Source organism: Mobula birostris, unplaced genomic scaffold, assembly GCF_030028105.1.
Source record: "Mobula birostris isolate sMobBir1 unplaced genomic scaffold, sMobBir1.hap1 scaffold_1364, whole genome shotgun sequence".
NCBI lineage: Eukaryota > Metazoa > Chordata > Chondrichthyes > Myliobatiformes > Myliobatidae > Mobula > Mobula birostris.
The window spans coordinates 38,514-58,062 of record NW_027274405.1 but is presented as its reverse complement, the minus strand read 5'-3'; the positions used below and the strand labels follow the sequence as shown (position 1 = coordinate 58,062).

General features: G+C 54.1%; 1 protein-coding gene across 1 annotated transcript in view; it reads right to left on the bottom strand.

Annotated features, from left to right (window-relative positions):
- Window positions 1-6,270: 6,270 nt before the first annotated feature.
- Window positions 6,271-19,549, bottom strand: part of LOC140192453 (seizure protein 6 homolog) — a 22,573-nt gene continuing 9,294 nt past the window's right edge. Inside the window, 12 exon segments of the mRNA XM_072250051.1 lie at window positions 6,271-6,330; window positions 7,270-7,372; window positions 7,641-7,758; window positions 7,900-7,938; window positions 11,602-11,793; window positions 12,331-12,522; window positions 13,391-13,585; window positions 14,648-14,844; window positions 15,907-16,045; window positions 18,304-18,339; window positions 18,342-18,455; window positions 18,458-18,496. Coding sequence (XP_072106152.1) covers window positions 6,301-6,330; window positions 7,270-7,372; window positions 7,641-7,758; window positions 7,900-7,938; window positions 11,602-11,793; window positions 12,331-12,522; window positions 13,391-13,585; window positions 14,648-14,844; window positions 15,907-16,045; window positions 18,304-18,339; window positions 18,342-18,455; window positions 18,458-18,496 — 1,394 coding nt within the window. The 3' untranslated portion in view covers window positions 6,271-6,300.

Below are 19,549 nucleotides of genomic sequence, written 5' to 3'. Positions count from 1 at the left end.
GATAAACCAGATCGATAGCAGATAGACCTGAATGAAATCTGGAGCAGGATCTACAAAGGCAAAACCGAGGCTCTTCCTGAGGTCCCAGTCTCCGACACTCCCCGTGTCCGGAGATAGCTATGTCCGACACTCCCCGTGTCCGGAGATCTCTGTGTCCGACACTTCCCGTGTCCGGAGATCTCTGTGTCTGGGGACTCTTGTGTCGACGCTCACTGTGTCCGGAGATCCCTTTGGCCGAAGGTCCCCGAGTCCGGAGTGCCTCTGTCCACAGCCCCGTTCCCGCACTCTGCTAGATGGTATTGCGGGGAGTGGGAGCGGTGCCGAGCGGAGGAACAGCTGTGAGAATGAGTGGGAGAGGGAGATGTGCATACTGACAGCTCCTCGCACACACCAGCTGGTCCTGGGGCGGAGGAGGCAGCGGATCCGGCTCCTGATGGCAGACGGCTGGATCTGTGTGTGGGGGGTGGGTGGGTGGGGGTGGGGCTGCTACTGTATCCATGTATACAACTCCAGAGAGAGACAAAACAACCCCCACCTCCGTGTCTCTCCACACATACCTATCCCCTCTTTCCCCTACTCCAGCCATTCTCTCTCCAACCCCTACCCTATCCCCTCTTACTCCCCTTCTCCCATCTCCCCTCCCTTGTAACCTTCCTATCCCCATTCCCCTCTTCCCAATCCTTCCTATCACTCTCTCCCCTCCCCGCTTCACTCCCCCTTCACTTCACTCTCCCTTCCCTCCTCTCTCCTTTACTCTCCCCTTTCCCTATCTCCCCCTCCCACTTCTCTCTCCCCTTCCCCTTTTCCTGTTATCTTCCTCTCTCCTCCCCTCCCTTTCTCTCCTCTCTCCTTCTCCCCACCTCATTCCCCTTCCCCCTCCACTATCCAATCCCCTTTCTTCCCCTCCCCTCTTCTTCACTCCTGTCAAACGTTTCTCTCTCCTCTCCCACTTTCTTTCTCCTCCTCCCCTCTTTCTCTCCCTCCCCCTTTTCCCTCCTGTCCCACCTTTCCCTCCCCTCCCCTTTCTTCCTCCCTCTCTCCCTTCTTCCCCCTTTCTCCTTCTCCCCTCCCTTTCTCTACACCTCTTCCATTTCTTCCCCCTCCCCTTTCCCTTCTGAACCTCCCTTCACTCCCCCTCCACATCCCCACACCCCTCCCTCTCCCACTTTCCACCTTTCTTTCCTATTCTTCCCCCTTTCCCCCTTGCCCCTACCCTCTCTAACTTCTTTCCCCCCTCCCGCACGTCCGCAGATGTCAGTGTCTCCCCGGCGACAGCACACCGACGCAGTCATTGACACCCGGGCCGGAGACTCAACGACAGATCCTCGTCGGACCCTGCCTTCTCCACGGGGAGCAGAGAGAGGGCGGGAGAGGTCTCACAGCCACAGACCCGCTTCAGACCTTATTCATCACTGAGGGACGACCTAGGAGAGGGTGGGGGTGGAGGAACTAAGAGAGAGGGGGAAGGGGACAGAGAGGTGAGGGATTGGGGAGGAGAAATGAGTGAGCAAGATAGGGAGGGAGAGAGGGTTGAGTGAGAGAGTGGAGGGAGAGGTAGGTGACAGAGAGGGGGAGGGGAGAGAGAGGAGAGGGATATGGGAGAGATGGAATGGGAAAGGAGGATTGGAGAGGGATATGGGAGAGATGGAACAGGACAGGAGGATTGGGGATGGAGGAGGAGGGATGGAACAGGAGAGGATGGTTGGGGCAGGGAGAGGGAGAGGAAGTTTGGTGGAGGGAGAGAGAGAGATGGGAGAGGAGTGTTGGGGAGGGGTGTTTTTAGGACAGGTGGATAGTCAGAGAGAGGAACAGTGAGAGTGTCAGGAGCTAGATGCGGAGCATAACTGCCATTCCATCACCCACTCTGGGTCATTGTCGCTGGTCCAATTGGTGTCACAGTCACCAGGATCACATTCGTCTTCTGTACAGACAGGTGCACCCACTCACCACACAGACACACACACTCATACAGACACAATCACACACACGTACTCCCTCTCTCTCACACACACAGAAAAGTCCACAAAGACATACACTGTACAATGACTACACTGATACAGACACTGATACACTCTACAATCTATACACTGTAAAATGTATAGAGTAATACAGACACTGATAGACTGCACAATGTATAGAGTAATACAGACACTGATACCCTGTACGATGTGTACACTGATACAGGCACTGCCTCACACACACATAGAGTGAGAGAACAGTACAGCACAGAAACAAGCCCTTGCCTATCTAATCCATGTCGAATCATTAAACTGCCATTGACCTCCACCAGGACCACAGCTCTCTATATCCCTACCATCCATTTACCTATCCAAATTTCTCTTAAACGGTGAAATCAAGCTCACGTGTACTCCCTACACTGGCAGCTCATTCCACACTCTCACCACCCTCTGAGTGAGGTTTCCCCTCATATTCCCGTTAAACATTCCACCTTTCATCCTTAACCTATGACCTCTTGTTGTAGTCCCACTCAACCTTAGTGGAAAAAGCCTGTTTGCATTTGCCCTGTCTATACCTCTCATAATTGTGTATACCCTTATCAGATCACTTTCAGTCTTTTATGTTGTGAAGAATAGAGTTTGAACATATTCAATCTTTCCTTATATCTCAGGTCATCTAGACCCAGCAATATCCTTGTAATTCTTTCTGTACTCATTCAATCTTATTTACATCTTTACTGTAGGTAGGTGACCAAAACTGCACGAATACTCCAATTAGGCATCACCAATGTCTTATACAAATTCAACATAACATCCCATCTCCTGTACTCAGTACTTTGGTTTATGAAGGTCAATGTGCCAAAACCTTTCTTTATGACCCTATCTACTGGTGACGCCACTTTCAATAAATTATGGAACTGTATCCCCAAATCCCGTTGTTCTACCACACTCCTCAGTGCCCTGCTGTTCACTGTGTAAGACCTACCCTGGTTGATCCTCCCAAAGTGCAACACCCCGCACTTATCAGCATTAATTTTCATCTGACAATTTCCAGTCCATTTTTCCAGCTGGTCCAGATCCTGCTGCAAGCTCTGGGAGTCAACTGCACCCCCAGTCTTGGCGCATCATCTGCAAATTTGCTGATCCAGTTTACCACATTACCATCCAGATCATTGATATAGGTGACAGATAACAGAGGACCCAGCACTGATCCTTGCAACACAATACTACCACTCGCTGGCTTCTCTCGCAAAGCTAATGTCTAATCCAATTCCCTACCTCACCTTGAATGCTGAGCAACTGAACCTTCTTAACCAATCTTCCACGCAGGACCTTGTCAAATGCCTTCCTAAAGTCCACATAGGCAACAACCGTTGCCTTGCCTTCATCCACTTTCCTGGAACATCCTTGAAATATTCTATAGGATTGGTTAGACAAGACCTACCACACACGAAGCCATGCCAACTATCCCCAATCTGTCCCAGTCTATCTAAATCCATTCCCTTAGAACACCTTCCAATAACTTTCCCAGTGCTGATGTCAGGCTCACCGGCCTATAATCTCCTGGTTTATTCTTAGAGCCTTAAATAGTGGAACCACATTGTCCATCCTCCAGTCCTCTGGTACCTCACCTGTCGCTAAGGTTGGTTTATATACCTCTGCTAGAGCCCTGGCAACTTCTGCACTTGTGTCCCTCAGGGTCTGAGGAAATGCCCTGTCAAACCCTGGGGACTTGTCCACCCTGATTTGCCTCAGGACAGCAAACACCTCCTCCTCTGTGGTCCGTGAACTTGCTGCCGCTTTGCCTCATGTCTATAGACTCTGTGTCCGTCTCCTGAGTAAATACAGATGGAAAAAAAATGTATCTCTTTTTTTTCCCGCACTTAGTTTACCATTCTGATCGTCCAGAGAACCAGTTTTGTATCGGGAGTTCTCAGAAAGCCGTGTGATGGTGTACAGTAATGAGTTTCCATCCTCTCAGATTATCCCCACTCTGCCCCCTCCACTACATCCTGTTCTGAGCCGTGGAAAGGGGCCTGTGGATCCCACAATGGCCTCTTCAGTCACGTCAGAACTCCAAGGGCAAGTTCCCCTCGATCCCAGGAACAGGCAGGAGCTGAGGAAAGCAGTGATTCCAGATCCCTCAATCCGCAGGGACAGACCAGGAAGAGAGGGATTGAGGAAGCTTTTGTTGCCTCTGCAGCATTTAATTCATGGCCTCCTGGTTGTTAGTCAGTCTGGGGCACTTGTCTGCCAAGGCCAGCACTTCCTCGATGGCCTCTGGAATAGGGTGGGGGGAAAGGTGAATCAACCCCTTGAACCCCAGCCCGCCTCCTGGAGAAGGTGCTCCTACGGCATTGGTGGGGACGAAGTCCTGGGATTTAGACTCAGTGATGGTGAGTTTGATTTCCAGGTGAGCAACCTGAAAGACAGGTATTGAGCTGGATGTTTTGTTCACGGATTAATCCCAGCCCAGGGAGTGGGGAGTGTCCCGTCACACCCCTGACCTGTAGATGGGAGATGTGTAATGTGGCAAATGTGTGCACGGACCAACCCCACCCCAGGTAGTGGAGGGTGTCCTGTCACACCCCTGACCTGTAGATAGGAGACAGGTATTGAGTTGGATGTTGTGTGCACAGACTAATCCCACCCCGGGGAGTTGCAGGTGTCCTGTCACACCCCTGACCAGACGGGAGATAGGTAATGTGGTGGATGCAGTGTGCACAGACTAACCCCATTTGGTTCAGGAGGAAAGAGAGAGACAGACAGCCAAGAGTTAGTACAAATCATGATTCGTTTAATATTTCACAGTTTGTTGGAAAAAGCTGGTGGTTCCACGTGGATGAAAATAGTCACAGTTCATACATTACGTCATGGCAAACAATTTCTGAAACCCTCCCTTGAGCTTACAAGGAGGGAGACAGGCTCGTCCCTGGGGTCTTCCCATTCCCCGCAGAGATTGGGGAATGGTGATTGGTGGTGAGGGTACTAGAATATTTGGGAGCGAAGGGATAGGGCCCCATGACAGAGCAGCCTGAGGAATGGGGCCTATGGTGCAGGAGGCCAAAGCATGGGTCTCACAGGGAAGGAGTGAAGGATTGGGGCGCCACAGTGGAGGAGGCCCAGGGAACGGGGCCCCACAGCGGAGGAGGCCGGGGGAACGGGGCCCCACAGCGGAGGTGGCTGGAGGAACGGGGCCCAACAGCGGAGGTGGCTGGAGGAACGGAGCCCCACAGCGGAGGTGGCTGGGGGAACGGGGCCCCACAGCGGAGGGAGCTGGGGGAACGGGGCCCCACAGTGGAGGAGGCCTGGGGAATGGGGTCCCAAAGGAGAGAAGGCTGGGGGAACGGGCCCCACAGAGGAGGAGTCTCAGGGAACGGGGCCCCACAGCGGAGGTGGCTGGAGGAACTGGGCCCCACAGTGGAGGAGGCTGAAACATGGATCCAGAGGCATAAGTCATGGTTAAGGAGCACAGAGAATTGGCCCCAGGGTGGAGCTCGTGGAATGTGTCTCACAGCAGAACAGCCCAGGGAACGGGGCTCCACAGCGGAGGATCCGGGGAACGGGGCCCCGCGGCAGAGGGTCCGGGGAATGGGGCCCCACGGCGGTGGAGGGTCCGGGGGAACGGGGCCCCACGACGGAGGATCTGGGGGAACGGGCCCCACGGTGGAGGATCCAGGGAATGGGGCCCCACAGCGGAGGATCAGGGGGGGCTGCACGGCAGAGGATCCGGGAGGCCCCATGGTGGAGGATCAGGGGGGCCCCACGGCGGAGGATCCGGGGAAACTGGCCCCACAGTGGAGGATCCGGGGAAACACGCCCCACGGCGGAGGATCGGGGGGAACGGGGCCCCACGGCGGAGGATCGGGGGGAACGGGGCCCCACGGCGGAGGATCCGGGGGAACAGGGCTGCACAGTGAAGGAAGCCAGGAAGTGGGACCCCCATGGTGGAAGAGCTCAGGGAACAAGAACCCACCCCTTCCTGTTCACTCCCACCATCCATACTCCAGACCGGGTCTTCAGTTTCTCCAACACGACTCCACTCCTTGTGCTGATCCACTCTGGGTCATCGGTACTTCCGGAATGAGGGAGAGGGCTGTAGACGGAAGGAGGCAGGTATGGAAGGAAAGAGTGTAGTGGAGGGGAACAGAGGGAGGGAGAGAGAGAGAGAGAGAGAGGAGGGGAGGAGGAGGGGAGAGGAGAAGGGGTGAGGCGGAATGGGGAATGAGGAGGGGAATGAGGAAGTGGGGATAGAGTGGGGGCCAGACTGAGCAGGCAGTGAGACGAGGCTCAGAGAGACGATGGTGATTCACGTTGATGACGCAGCAAATGAGGCGATGGGTTAGATCGAAACCTCATACTCACGGGTCTCCTGGAGGTGGAGAAAGAGTGACTGTGAGAGGGTGTGGTAGGAGCTTCACTCTGTGTCTGACCCCGGGAGTGTATGATGGGATGGTGTGGAAGGAGATTCACTCTGTGTCTGACCCCGGGAGTGTGTGATAGGACGGTGTAGAGGGAGCTTCACTCTGTGTCTGATCCCGGGAGTGTGTGATGGGACGGTGTGGAGGGAGCTTCACTCTGTGTCTGAGCCCGGGAGTGTGTGATGGGACAGTGTGGAGGGAGATTCACTCTGTGTCTGACCCCGGGAGTGTGTGATAGGACGGTGTAGAGGGAGCTTCACTCTGTGTCTGACCCCGGGAGTGTGTGATGGGACAGTGTGGAGGGAGATTCACTCTGTGTCTGACCCCGGGAGTGTGTGATAGGACGGTGTAGAGGGAGCTTCACTCTGTGTCTGACCCCGGGAGTGTGTGATGGGACGGTGTGGAGGGAGCTTCACTCTGTGTCTGACCCCGGGAGTGTGTCATGGGACGGTGTGGAGGGAGCTTCACTCTGTGTCTGAGCCCGGGAGTGTGTGATGGGACGGTGTGGAGGGAGATTCACTCTGTGTCTGACCCCGGGAGTGTGTGATAGGACGGTGTAGAGGGAGCTTCACTCTGTGTCTGACCCCGGGAGTGTGTGATGGGACGGTGTGGAGGGAGATTCACTCTGTGTCTGACCCCGGGAGTGTGTGATGGGACGGTGTGGAGGGAGCTTCACTCTGTGTCTAACCCCGGGAGTGTGCGATGGGACGGTGTGGAGGGAGATTCACTCAGTGTCTGACCCCGGGAGTGTGTGATGGGACGGTGTGGAGGGAGATTCACTCTGTGTCTGACCCCGGGAGTGTACGATGGGACGGTGTGGAGGGAGTTTCACCCTGTGTCTGACCCCGGGAGTGTGTGATGGGACGGTGTGGCGGGAGATCCATACTCACTCCGGCCTCGAACAGCGGATTGTTGAAGTCCGATTCGACGGTGATGGGGCTGTACGAGTGGGATTTGGACAGTGGGTTCCGGAAGAATGATTTGCCTTGGAACCTGTGGAGGGAGCGCGAGGGTAAATCCATCCCTGGTATCACACTTCCCTCACTCTCCTCTCCCTACTTGCCCCTTCTTCTTGGCTCCTCCTTCCTCTGCATAGATCCCTTACCCCTCTCACTAACCTGCAGACACACACAAGCCCCTTATTCCCCTAGCCCCTCCCACATGTCCCTCCCCCACAGCCAAGCACTCCCTCTCCTTTAGACCCCCAACACACTCCTCCCCCCACCAGATATTGTGACACCAACCCCCCCTCCAAACTCACCTGGTGTAGTAGAGGTAGATCCCACCAATCAGGAGGATGACCAGGATGATTGGCAGGATGATGGCCAGCACAATGTGTCCGCCCACCACCTGGTGGGAGGGGCCACTCGCCTTAGACACTGTATGGGGAAAGAGGGGAGGGGGTGATTGGGGAAGGGAAACACAACCGCAATGTGAGAATAAGTGGCTCCCACCTTCCCTGTGACCCTCAACTCCCACAACCTTCCACGGAGCGCAACATACCTCCTTCCAGCACTCACCTTGCAGGTTATGGGCATCATACAATCCTTCGTAGGTGACTGGAAGAGAAGGAGCGTGTTAGTCCATGCACACAGCATCCCATTCCCTGTCTACAAAACTCTCCCCACTTCCCTGGCCAGGGTTAGTCTGTGCACACAGCATCCGACACATTACCCATTCCCTGTCTACAAAACACTCCTCACTCCCCTGGCCAGGGTTAGTCTGTGTGTACAGCATCCGACACATCCAACACATTCCTTGTCTACAAAACACTTCTCACTCTCCTGGCTGGGGTTAGTCTGAGCACCTAGCATCTGACACATTACCCATTCCCTGTCTACAAAACACTCCTCACTCCCCTGGCCAGGGTTGGTCTATGCACATAGCATTTAACACATTGCCCATTCCCTGTCTACAAAACTCTCCCTACTTCCCTGGCCAGGGTTAGTCTGTGCGTACAGAATCCGACACATCCAACACATTCCTTGTCTACAAAACACTCCTCACTCTCCTGGCCAGGGTTAGTCTGTGCGTACAGCATCCGACACATTACCCATTCCCCTATTTAAATAGAATTTTCAGATTTACTCAGCACGGAAACTGGTTCTTCGGCCTCCCTAGCCTACGCCAAGCGCACTTCCATCAAAGTCAGTCCTGTCTGCCCATGTTTGGCACATATCTCACTAAACCCTTCTTATGCATATATCTGTCCCAGTGTCTTCTAAATGTCGTTAACGTACCTGCCTCAACCACTTCCTATGGCAGCTAGTTCCACTTACCCCCGGGTGAAAAGTTGCCCTTCGAGTCCCTGTTAAAGCTCTCCCCTATCACCTTAAACCGGTGCTCCCTGCATCTTGATTCCCCAACCCTGGGGAAATATTTACCCCATCTGTGTCACTGTAAGGCCAGCACAGAAACAGACCATTCATCCCATTGTCTTCATCATGGCTGACTTATCATCCCTCTCAACAGCATTCTCCTGCCTTCTCCCTGTAGTGTCACTAGAGAACAAGTCCTAGGATGACATCGCCAGTTATTTCACTTCTGCTTGTTGTTTTGGCCATGATTGTGTTGGAGCCTGTGACGTACAGCTTGGAGTTCAGTCGAATGATCTGGTGCTCTGCTGTCCCTGGAGAGACATGAGAACACAGGCTGCCTTCTGGAGAAGAGCAGAGACGGGGTCCCGGAAAGGAACGCGAGCACCAACTGCTTAATGAAGAAGAGCAGAGACGGGGCCACGACTGACTCCATTTTAAACATCAAGGCAAATGCGGAGGAGGTCTGTTGTCACTCTCCACGGAGGCCACAGGTCAACGACGGTTAGTAGTGGGTTGGCAGTGTTCGGAAAGCCGCAGGTCAGTGGAGAGGCCGTTGCTTTCCATGGAAAGACTGAGTTTAAACGGCCGCACTCCGCGATCCTGAATGGATGAAGGATGTTTCCGAAATTCTGAGATTTTTGTGATTATTGGACTGTAGTTTCTTTCTTGTTGCCATTGTCGGGTTGAGGTTCCAGGTGGTTGGTTTGTTAGTTTTTGTGTGAGGGAGGGGCTGGGAACTCGGGATCTGATATTCTTGTTTTTTTCTGTGTGGGCGATCTGTTAGGTCGGAGAGGGGGTTGGGGGGTTGGGGAGTTGGGGGGTTTGGGGCCTTTGGTGCTGTTCTTTTTGGCTAGGGAGGGTTTGGGGGTTTGATGTTACTCACACTGTCCTCTTCTGCGAGGGAGGGGGTATGGGGTTTGGGGTTGGTGAGTTTTGTTTCTTTTTCCTTTTTGTGCAGGAGCAGACTGCTATCTTTTCTTTTAACAACTCCCATGGATTTTCTGTATTCCATGGCTATCTGGAGAAGATGAATATCAGAGTTGTGTTGTACATGCATACTCTGGTAACAAAATGAACCTTTGAACCTTTAATCTTTGACGCCCTTAACAATCAAAATCCTCAACGTACCCAATGACATGGCCTCCACAGCCATCTATGGAAACAAATTCCATAGATTCACTATAGGTGAAGAAATTCCTCCTCATCTCGATTTTAAATGGACATCCCTCTAAAGGTACTGTGCCCTCTGGTCCTGGACCCTCCTCCCCACATCCACTCTATCCAGGCTTTTCAATATTTCACAGGTTTCAAAGAGATTCCCCCTTCCTCCCCCTCCCAGTAAGTGCAGACCCAGAGCCTCATACTTTAACCCTTTCACCCCCTGAATCACTCTCAAGAACCACCTCTGGACTTTCTCCAAAGCCAGCACAGCTTTTCTTACACAAGGGGCCCAGAACTGTTCACTGTGCTCAAGTGTGGTCTGACCAATGCCTTACAAAGCCTCAGCATTACATCTTTGCTTTTATTTTCTAGACCTCTCGAAATGATTCAAACATTGCTTTTGCCTTCCACACCACAGGCTCAACCTGCACGTTAACCTTTAGGGAATCCTGCACATGGATTCCCAAGTCTCTCAGATGTCTGGAATTTTCTCTTCATTTATAAAATAGTCTGTGCCTTTATTCCTCCTACCAAAGTGCGTGACCACACACTTCCCTTCGCTGTATTCCATCTGTCATTTCTTTGTCCATTTTCCTAATCTATCTGTCCTTCTGCAGGCTTCCTGCTTCTTCAACCCTACCTGTCCCCTCACCTATCTTTGTACCATCTGCAAAGTTGGCCACGGAACCATTAATTCCATCATCAAATCGTTGACATTCAGTGTAAGATAAAAAGAAGTGGACCCAGAACAAACCCCTGTGGAACACCACTAGTCACTGGCAGCCAACCAGAAGAGGTTCCCTTTATCCCCACTCTGCCTCCTGCCAGTCAATCTGCTGTTCATGCTAGTATCTTTCCTATACCATGGGCTCTTCGAAAGCAACTTTATGTGGGAAACCATGTCAAAGGCCTCCTGAAAATCCAGCACTATCTATTCTGCCCCTTATTTCTCTATAGAATTCCAACAGATTTGTCAACCAGGATTTCTCCTTAAGGAAACCATGCTGACTTTAGCCCATTTTACCATGTGACTCCAACTACCCCAAAATCACACCTTTAGCAATTGACTCCAACACCTTCCCAACCACTGAATTCAGGCTAACTTGCCTATAATTTCCTTTCTTCTGCCACCCTCCCTTCTTAAAGAGTGGTGTGGCATTTGCAATTCTCCAGTCCTCAGGAACCATTCCAGAATCTAGTGATTCTTCAAAGATCATTATAATGCTCCCGACATCTCATCAGCTACCTCTTTCGAAACTCTGGTGTGGTCCAGGTCTGATCTACCTTCAGACTTTTGTTTCCAAAGAACCTTCCCTCTAGTTATGGTAACTTCACGCACCTCATGACCCCTGACTCCTGGAAATTTCAGTACACTGCTAGTGTCTTCTAAGGTGAAGACTGTTACAAAATACTTATTCAGTTTGTCTGCCATTTCCTCGTCCCCCATTACTAATTCTCCAATGTCAATATCCACTGGTCTGATATCCACTCTCACCTCTTTTTTACTCTTCATAGTAAAGTCAGTCTCCTGCACTCCAAGGAGTAAAGGCCCAATCTGCCAAAATCAGGCAGGTCACCTTGGCACAGCGGAGGGCGACAGGCCAATTCCAATCTAGAACACTGCCTGCCATTCAATGGAAGAGCCCAAGTGATACGTCCCCGAGAGGTTTCCCGGTGAACGGGCTGGCGTTGGCTGTTGGTTGTCCACAAGTGGTTACTCCCCCCGCGCCCCCAAGCAGATACCTTTGCAGAAGGGAGAGGGGCTGCTCCAGTGGGAGGGGCGGCCAGAGAGGCAGGTGATGCTCGCCTGGCCGACCAGCTCAAAGCCTTCGTAACAGAAGAAGTGGAGGATCTCCCCGGCCCGGTAGTGCTGCTTGTAGAGTGTCAGGTAGCCGTTGTCAGGGACGCCAGGGTTCAGGCAGGGCTGGTGTGTCACTGGTGGGGAGGGGGAAGAGGGGGCAGGGGTGGGGGGTAGAAGACACATGGGGTGGAACAGGGAGAAGGAGAGAGGAGGGGAGAGGAGGGGAAAAGGGGAGGAGGGGAGGGGATGGGGTAAATGGGGTGTGAGGAGAGGGAGATGAGGAGAGGGGGAGGGGGAAGGGGAGAGGGGAGGGGGAGAGGGGAGGGGGAGAGGGGAGGGGGAGAGGGGAGGGGGAGAGGGGAGGGGATGAGGTAAATGGGGTGTGAGGGAGCAGAGGGGGATGGGAAAAGGGGGTGGTGAGGGGATGGGGAGGGTGGTGGGAGTTGGGGATAGATGGGGGTGGGGGAAAAGAGGGGGGAAGAGTTGGAATCCCATTACAGGGCTGTCCTTCATGATGCCTGACTCCTCTCACCCCACCCCAGCCCACCAGCCCCCCAGCATTCACACCCTTGCCCCAGCCCCACCTCTCCTCACCCTCCATCCACTCCTCGACCCCTGACCTCTTCCCTCCACCCCACCCCCCCACTCACCCACCCATCCCCGGTACGTACAGACACACTTGGGCGGGGGCGCGCTCCATTTGGGACGCAGGGCGTTACGGCCGAGGCAGGTGAGGGTGGCGCTGCCCTCCATCGAGTGACCCTCCTCACAGGCATACTGTACACGCGAGCCCACCGGGAAACGCAAACCCGGGGTGAGGCGCAGTCCGTGGGGAATGTCCCCGGGATCTGGGCAGGACAGCACTGGGGGGGGAGAGAAACTCAGTTATACATGGAGGTTATATGCAGAGAGCACGCACACGCCTGGGGAACATACACACTCAGGTAACATATACACACATACACAAGGAGCTGGTGGTAGACCTGAGGAGAGCTAAGGTACCGGTGACCCCTGTTTCCATCCAGGGGGTCAGTGTGGACATGGTGGAGGATTACAAATACCTGGGGATACGAATTGACAATAAACTGGACTGGTCAAAGAACACCGAGGCTGTCTACAAGAAGGGTCAGAGCTGTCTCTATTTCCTGAGGAGACTGAGGTCCTTTAACATCTGCCGGACGATGCTGAGGATGTTCTACGAGTCTGTGGTGGCCAGTGCGATCATGTTTGCTGTTGTGTGCTGGGGCAGCAGGCTGAGGGTAGCAGACACCAACAGAATCAACAAACTCATTCGTAAGGCCAGTGACGTTGTGGGGATGGAAATGGACTCTCTCACGGTGGTGTCTGAAAAGAGGATGCTGTCCAAGTTGCATGCCATCTTGGACAATGTCTCCCATCCACTACATAATGTACTGGTTGGGCACAGGAGTACATTCAGCCAGAGACTCATTCCACCGAGATGCAACACAGAACGTCATAGGAAGTCATTCCTGCCTGTGGCCATCAAACTTTACAACTCCTCCCTTGGAGGGTCAGACACCCTGAGCCAATAGGCTGGTCCTGGATTTATTTCATAATTTCCTGGCATAATTTACATATTACTATTTAACTATTTATGGTTTTATTACTATTTATTATTTATGGTGCAACTGTAACGAAAACCAGTTTCCCCCGGGATCAATAAAGTATGACTGTGACTACACACACTCTCTCTCTCTCCTGAGGCCTCACCTTTCTGACAAGTCGGGGGCGGGTTGCTCCAGGAGAGATCCCACTGGCACATGAGGATGTCGGCGCCGACGATGTCATACCCGGGCTCGCACTGATAGGTCACCACCGTTCCCCGGACCAGGCTGGAATGGGAGAGGGACTTCCAGCCATGCGGGATGGGGCCCAGGGTGGGGCAGGTGTCATTTCGCAGCATCTCTGGGGAGGGGAGAGCATGGAGGGGTTGTGGGAGAGAGGAGTTGGTGGGAAGGGAAGGATGGAGAGGGAGGGAGGGTGGGGATACATGAGAGGTGGAGACGTGGACAGGAAGGGCAGATAATATTGTTAACGATGAGCTGGGATTCATTTGTGTTGACCCTTCCCCACCTCAGCCCGATGACCTCTGACCCACCGACACTCCCACCCACTTTCCTTCCCCCAAACCACCCTGTTCCACACAAGGGAATGGAAGGTAAAACCTCTAGTCTCCCCCAGGGCCCACTGCCTTCCATCCTCTCCCACCCCCTTCCCATCTCCCCTCTCTCCATCATCCTCTTAACCCTCTCCCCTCTCCATCTGTCCTTTCCCCCTCCGCATCTCCCCTCCCCATTCACCCCTTCCCTCCCCCTCCCCATCCGCCCTCTCCCCTCCCCATCAGCCCCTTCCCCTCCCCATCTGCCCCTCCCCATCCGCCCTCTCCCCATCCACACCCCCCCCCTCCATCCGCCCCTCTCCCCTCCCCATCCGTCCTCTCCCCATCCACACTCTCCCCTCTCCATCCGCCCCTCTCCCCTCCCCATCCGTCCTCTCCCCATCCACACTCTCCCCTCTCCATCCGCCCCTCTCCCCTCCCCATCCGTCCTCTCCCCATCCACACTCTCCCCTCCCCATCGGCCCCTTCCCCTCCCCATCTGCCCCTCCCCTCCCCCTCCCCATCCGCCCTCTCCCCTCCCCATCCGTCCTCTCCCCCATCCACACTCTCCCCTCCCCACTCTCCCCTCTCCATCTGCCCTCCCCACTCTCCCCTCCCCATCCGTCCTCTCCCCCATCCACACTCTCCCCTCCCCACTCTCCCCTCCCCATCCGCCCTCTCCCCCATCCACACTCTCCCCTCCCCACTCTCCCCTCCCCATCCATCCTCTCCCCCATCCACACTCTCCCCTCCCAACTCTCCCCTCCCCATCCGCCCTCTCCCCCATCCACACTCTCCCCTCCCCACTCTCCCCTCCCCACTCTCCCCTCCCCATCGGCCCTCCCCCTCCCCTCGCTGCCCCCACCCACCGGCGAAGTGGATGATGAACCCCTGGGTCTCCCCCAGGGCTGGCTGCCGGCTGTCGGACTGGAACTGGATGGTAGCGTGGCAGGAGGTGCTGAACAGCTTGAACCGCTGCCTCTGCCCCAGGTACTGGCCCAGCACCCGCGAGTTCAGGTCCGGCCCGTCAAACACCGACAGGATGTCGTTCCGTCGGATGTTCAGGCTGCAGGGCCCAGCAGGAGCCGTCAGAGGGAGGGGGAGATGAGGGATGGAAAAGAGAGAGAGAAAGAGATGAGAGAGGGGACAAGGGGAGAGGGGGAATGAAGAGAGGAAATAAGGAAGGGAAAGAAGAAAGGGTAGCAAGGGGTTCGGGGGTGAGGGAGGGAGGGGTGGGGGAGTGAGAGAGGGAGGGGTGGGGGAGTGAGAGAGGGAGGAGTAGGCGAGTGAGAGAGGGAGGGGGTGGGGGGAGTGAGAGAGGGAGAGGGAGGGGGTAGGGGAGAGGGAGAGGGAGGGGGTGGGGGAGTGAGAGAGGGAGGGGTAGGCGAGTGAGAGAGGGAGGGGTAGGCGAGTGAGAGAGGGAGGGGGTGGGGGAGTGAGAGAGGGAGAGGGAGGGGGTGGGGGAGTGAGAGAGGGAGGGGTAGGGGAGAGGGAGAGGGAGGGGGTGGCGGAGTGAGAGAGGGAGAGGGAGGGGTGAGGGAGTGAGAGAGGGAGGGGTGAGGGAGTGAGAGAGGGAGGGGTGGGGGAGTGAGAGAGGGAGGGGTATGCGAGTGAGAGAGGGAGGGGTAGGGGAGTGAGAGAGGGAGAGGGAGGGGGTAGGGGAGTGAGAGAGGGAGGGGTGGGGGAGTGAGAGAGGGAGGGGTAGGGGGAGGTGAGAGAGGGAGGGGTGGGGAGTGAGAGAGGGAGAGGGAGGGGGTGAGGGAGTGAGAGAGGGAGGGGGTGGGGGAGTGAGAGAGGGAGGGGGTGGGGGAGTGAGAGAAGGAGTGGTAGGTGAGAGGGGGGGTAGGTGAGAGAGGGAGAGGGAGGGTGTAGGGGAGGGGATGAGGGATGGGGAGGGAGAGAAGGGGAGATTATGGGGGAAAGGTGGGTAGAAGCGGGGGTGTTGGGTCATGGTGAGATTCGTCGACATCTCCACATCGATGACCATTCACCGGCGAGGGAGAGAGAGGGTGAGAGATGGACGGAGGGAGGGAGGGATGGATTGAGGGAGGGCGGATGGTCCTAGGGTGAGAGAGACAGGGAGAGGGATGGCGATAGAGTTAGAGAGGAAGGAAAGAGGTCCACCTACATCTCCACGTCGATGACCATCCGCCGGTCCTCTCGGACGTGCAAGGTCCACACACAGTCCTGGTTCCTGCCGTAAACCTCGGGCCATTCTGGTGAGAAGATCACTCCAGATACCTCGGACATGTCCCCTCCGCAGGTGGCTGTGTGCAAGGAGCAGAGTCATACAGATATGATAAACGGGAGGAGGAGTCGGCCGTTCGGGCCGTCAAGCCTGCCCCACCTTTTAATAAGATGATGGCTGATCTGCCTGTGTACTCAGCTTGCTATGCAAAAACCTATCTAACTGTGTCTTAAACAATGCATATTGAATGAGGTACGTCCATTGCTTCCCTGGGCAGAGGATTCCACAGATTCACTGCTCTCTGGGAAAAGAGTTTCTCTTCATCTCTGTCCTAAATTTATTCCCCTGAATCTTGAGACTGTGTCCCCTCGTTCTAGTCTCACCTACCAGTGAAACAACTTTCCTGCCTTTATCATCTATCCCTTGCAGAATTTTATATGTTTCTAGAAGATCCCTCTCATTCTTCTGAATTCCAGTCAGTACAGTCCCAGGTGACTCAATCTCTTGGACCGGCCTGGTGAACCTCCTCTGCAGCATCTCCAAAGCCGGTTCACACTCCGTTTGTTAGGTTCACCCGTACACCAGCTCGCAATGCTAACATCTGATCAGCCAATCATGTGGCAGCAACTCAATGCATAAAAGCATCCAGACATGGTCAAGAGGTTCATTTGCTGTTCAGACCAGACATCGGAATGGGGAAGAAATGTGATCTAAGTGACTGTGACCGTGGAATAATTGTTGGTGTCAGATAGGGTGTGGTTTGAGTATCTCAGAAACTGCTGATCTCCTGGGATTTCCGCGCACAACAGTCTCTAGAGTTTACAGAGGATGGTGCGAGAAACAAAAACATCCAGTGAGCCATAGCACTGAGGATGAAACAGAGATCAGAGGAGAAAGGTCAGACTGGTTCAAACTGACAGTAACTCAAATCACCACACGTTACAACAGTGGAGTGCAGAAGAACGTCTCTGAACACACAACATGTCAAACCTTGAAGTGGATGGGTCACAGCAGCAGAAGACCACAAACGTACACGTAGTGGCCACTTTATTAGGTGCCTGATACTCATAAACTGGTTTACAAGGTGAATCTCTCAGACAGACCCTCACCCAGCCCATTCAATGCTCTACGAGAACAAGGCTGCTCCACAGCCCAATGGGAAAGTTATTGGAAGGTATCCTAGGGGACTTGATATATACAGTACTATACTTGGATGGATAGAGATCATCAGCATGTCTTTGTGCATGGTAGGTCGTGACTAATTAACCTTAGAGTTTTTTGAGGAAGTTACTAGGAAAGTGGATGAAGGCAAGACAGTAGATGTTGTCTAAATGGACTTTAGCAAGGCATTTGGCAAAGGTTGGTCAAGAAGGTTCAGTAACTTGGCATTCAAGATGAGGTCGTAAATTGGATTAGACATTGGTTTTGCAGAAGAAGACAGAGAATGACTGTAGGTGGTTGCCTCTCTGATTGGAGGCCTGTGACTAGCGGCGTATCGCAGGGACTGGTGCTGGGTCCGTTGTTGTTTGTCTCTATAACAACAATCTGGATGATAATGTGGTAAATTGGATCAGCACATCTGTGGATGACACCAAGATTGGGGGTGTAGTGGACAGCAAGGAAAACTTTTGGAGTTTACAGTGGGATCTGGACCAACTGGGAAAATGGGCTGAAAGATGGCAGATGGAAATTAATGCAACAAACCTGAGGTGTTGTTCTTCAGTAAGACCAACCAGGACAGGTCTTACACAGTGAACGGTAGTCTCAACCCAAGTCGGCATCTTGTCAATGTCCCATTGTAACCCACAACAACTTTCTACAGTGTACTATCCACAACATCACCACTGTCATCTACGTCTGCACGTGAGCCATCTCTTATCTTATGGATAAATCTTTTACACTTTATGTAGAATGCCTTCTGGAAACTGAAGCATACAACATCCACATGTTCCACTCCATTCACTGCACTCAGAGACCTGCAGCAAGTTGTCAAACAGAGCCAGCCCTTTCTCAATCTACGCTGTGTCTGCCTGATTAACCACTTCGATCCAGACATCTCACTATTTGGTCCGGAATGATAGTTTTCAGCATTTTCATAACCACAGACTGACTGGCCTAGTGATCTGTCTTTTGCCGACAACCTTTTTTAAACACTAGCTTCCAACCCCTCGGGATCTGCCCAGAGGAGAAGAGGAGGGTGACAGAGACGAGAAGGGGTGTAGGTGAGGGAGGGGTGTAGGGGAGGATAGGTGTAACATAGATGGTGAGGGGTTTAGGGGAGGTAGGAGTTCACAGAAATGGTGTGGGGGGTGTTCATTGACACAGGGAAGCAGGTACCTCGACAGATGGGCTCACTGCTGTTCCAGTGGGGTCCTGGGGGTCAATACACTCGATGGCACCTGCCCCCTGCTCCAGGGCATAACCAGGGAGGCAAGAGAAGGTGACGATGGAGCCCACCTCGAACAAAGGGATGCTGGAGGTGAAGTTCCATGGGCAACAAACGGTTCGTAGCAGTGGTCTCGCTCGAAGGCTGGAGGGGAAAAGAAAGGCTGGGGTTGTTACAGAATTTTCCTGGAACACTGGCTCCTCCCCACACCGAATCCCCTCCCACAGCCATGAACACACTCCCCCATCACCATCTCTCCCCTCCACACACCGAATCCACGCCCACAGCCATGAACACACTCCCCCATCACCATCTCTCTCCTCCACACACCAAATCCCCTTCCTCAACCTACAAACACACTCCCCCATCACCATCTCTCCCTCCACACACCAAATCCCCTTCCTCAGCCCACAAACACACTCCCCCATCACCATCTCTCCCTCCACACACCAAATCCCCTTCCTCAGCCCACGAACACACTCCCCCATCACCATCTCTCCCTCCACACACCAAATCCCCTCCCACAGCCCACGAACACACTCCCCCATCACCATCTCTCCCTCCACACACCAAATCCCCTTCCTCAGCCCACAAACACACTCCCCCATCACCATCTCTCCCTCCACACACCAAATCCCCTTCCTCAGCCCACAAACACACTCCCCCATCACCATCTCTCCCTCCACACACCAAATCCCCTTCCTCAGCCATGAACACACTCCCCCATCACCAACTCTCCCTCCACACACCAAATCCCCTCCCACAGCCCACAAACACACTCCCCCATCACCATCTCTCACCACACACCAAATCCCCTCCCACAGCCATGAACACACTCTCCCATCACCAACTCTCCCTCCACACACCAAATCCCCTCCCACAGCCCACGAACACACTCCCCCATCACCATCTCTCCCTCCACACACCAAATCCCCTTCCTCAGCCCACAAACACACTCCCCATCACCATCTCTCCCTCCACACACCAAATCCCCTTCCTCAGCCCACAAACACACTCCCCATCACCATCTCTCCCTCCACACACCAAATCCCCTTCCTCAGCCCACAAACACACTCCCCCATCACCATCTCTCACCACACACAACAAATCCCCTCCCACAGCCCACGAACACACTCCCCCATCACCATCTCTCACCACACACCAAATCCCCTCTCACAGCCATGAACACAGTCTCCC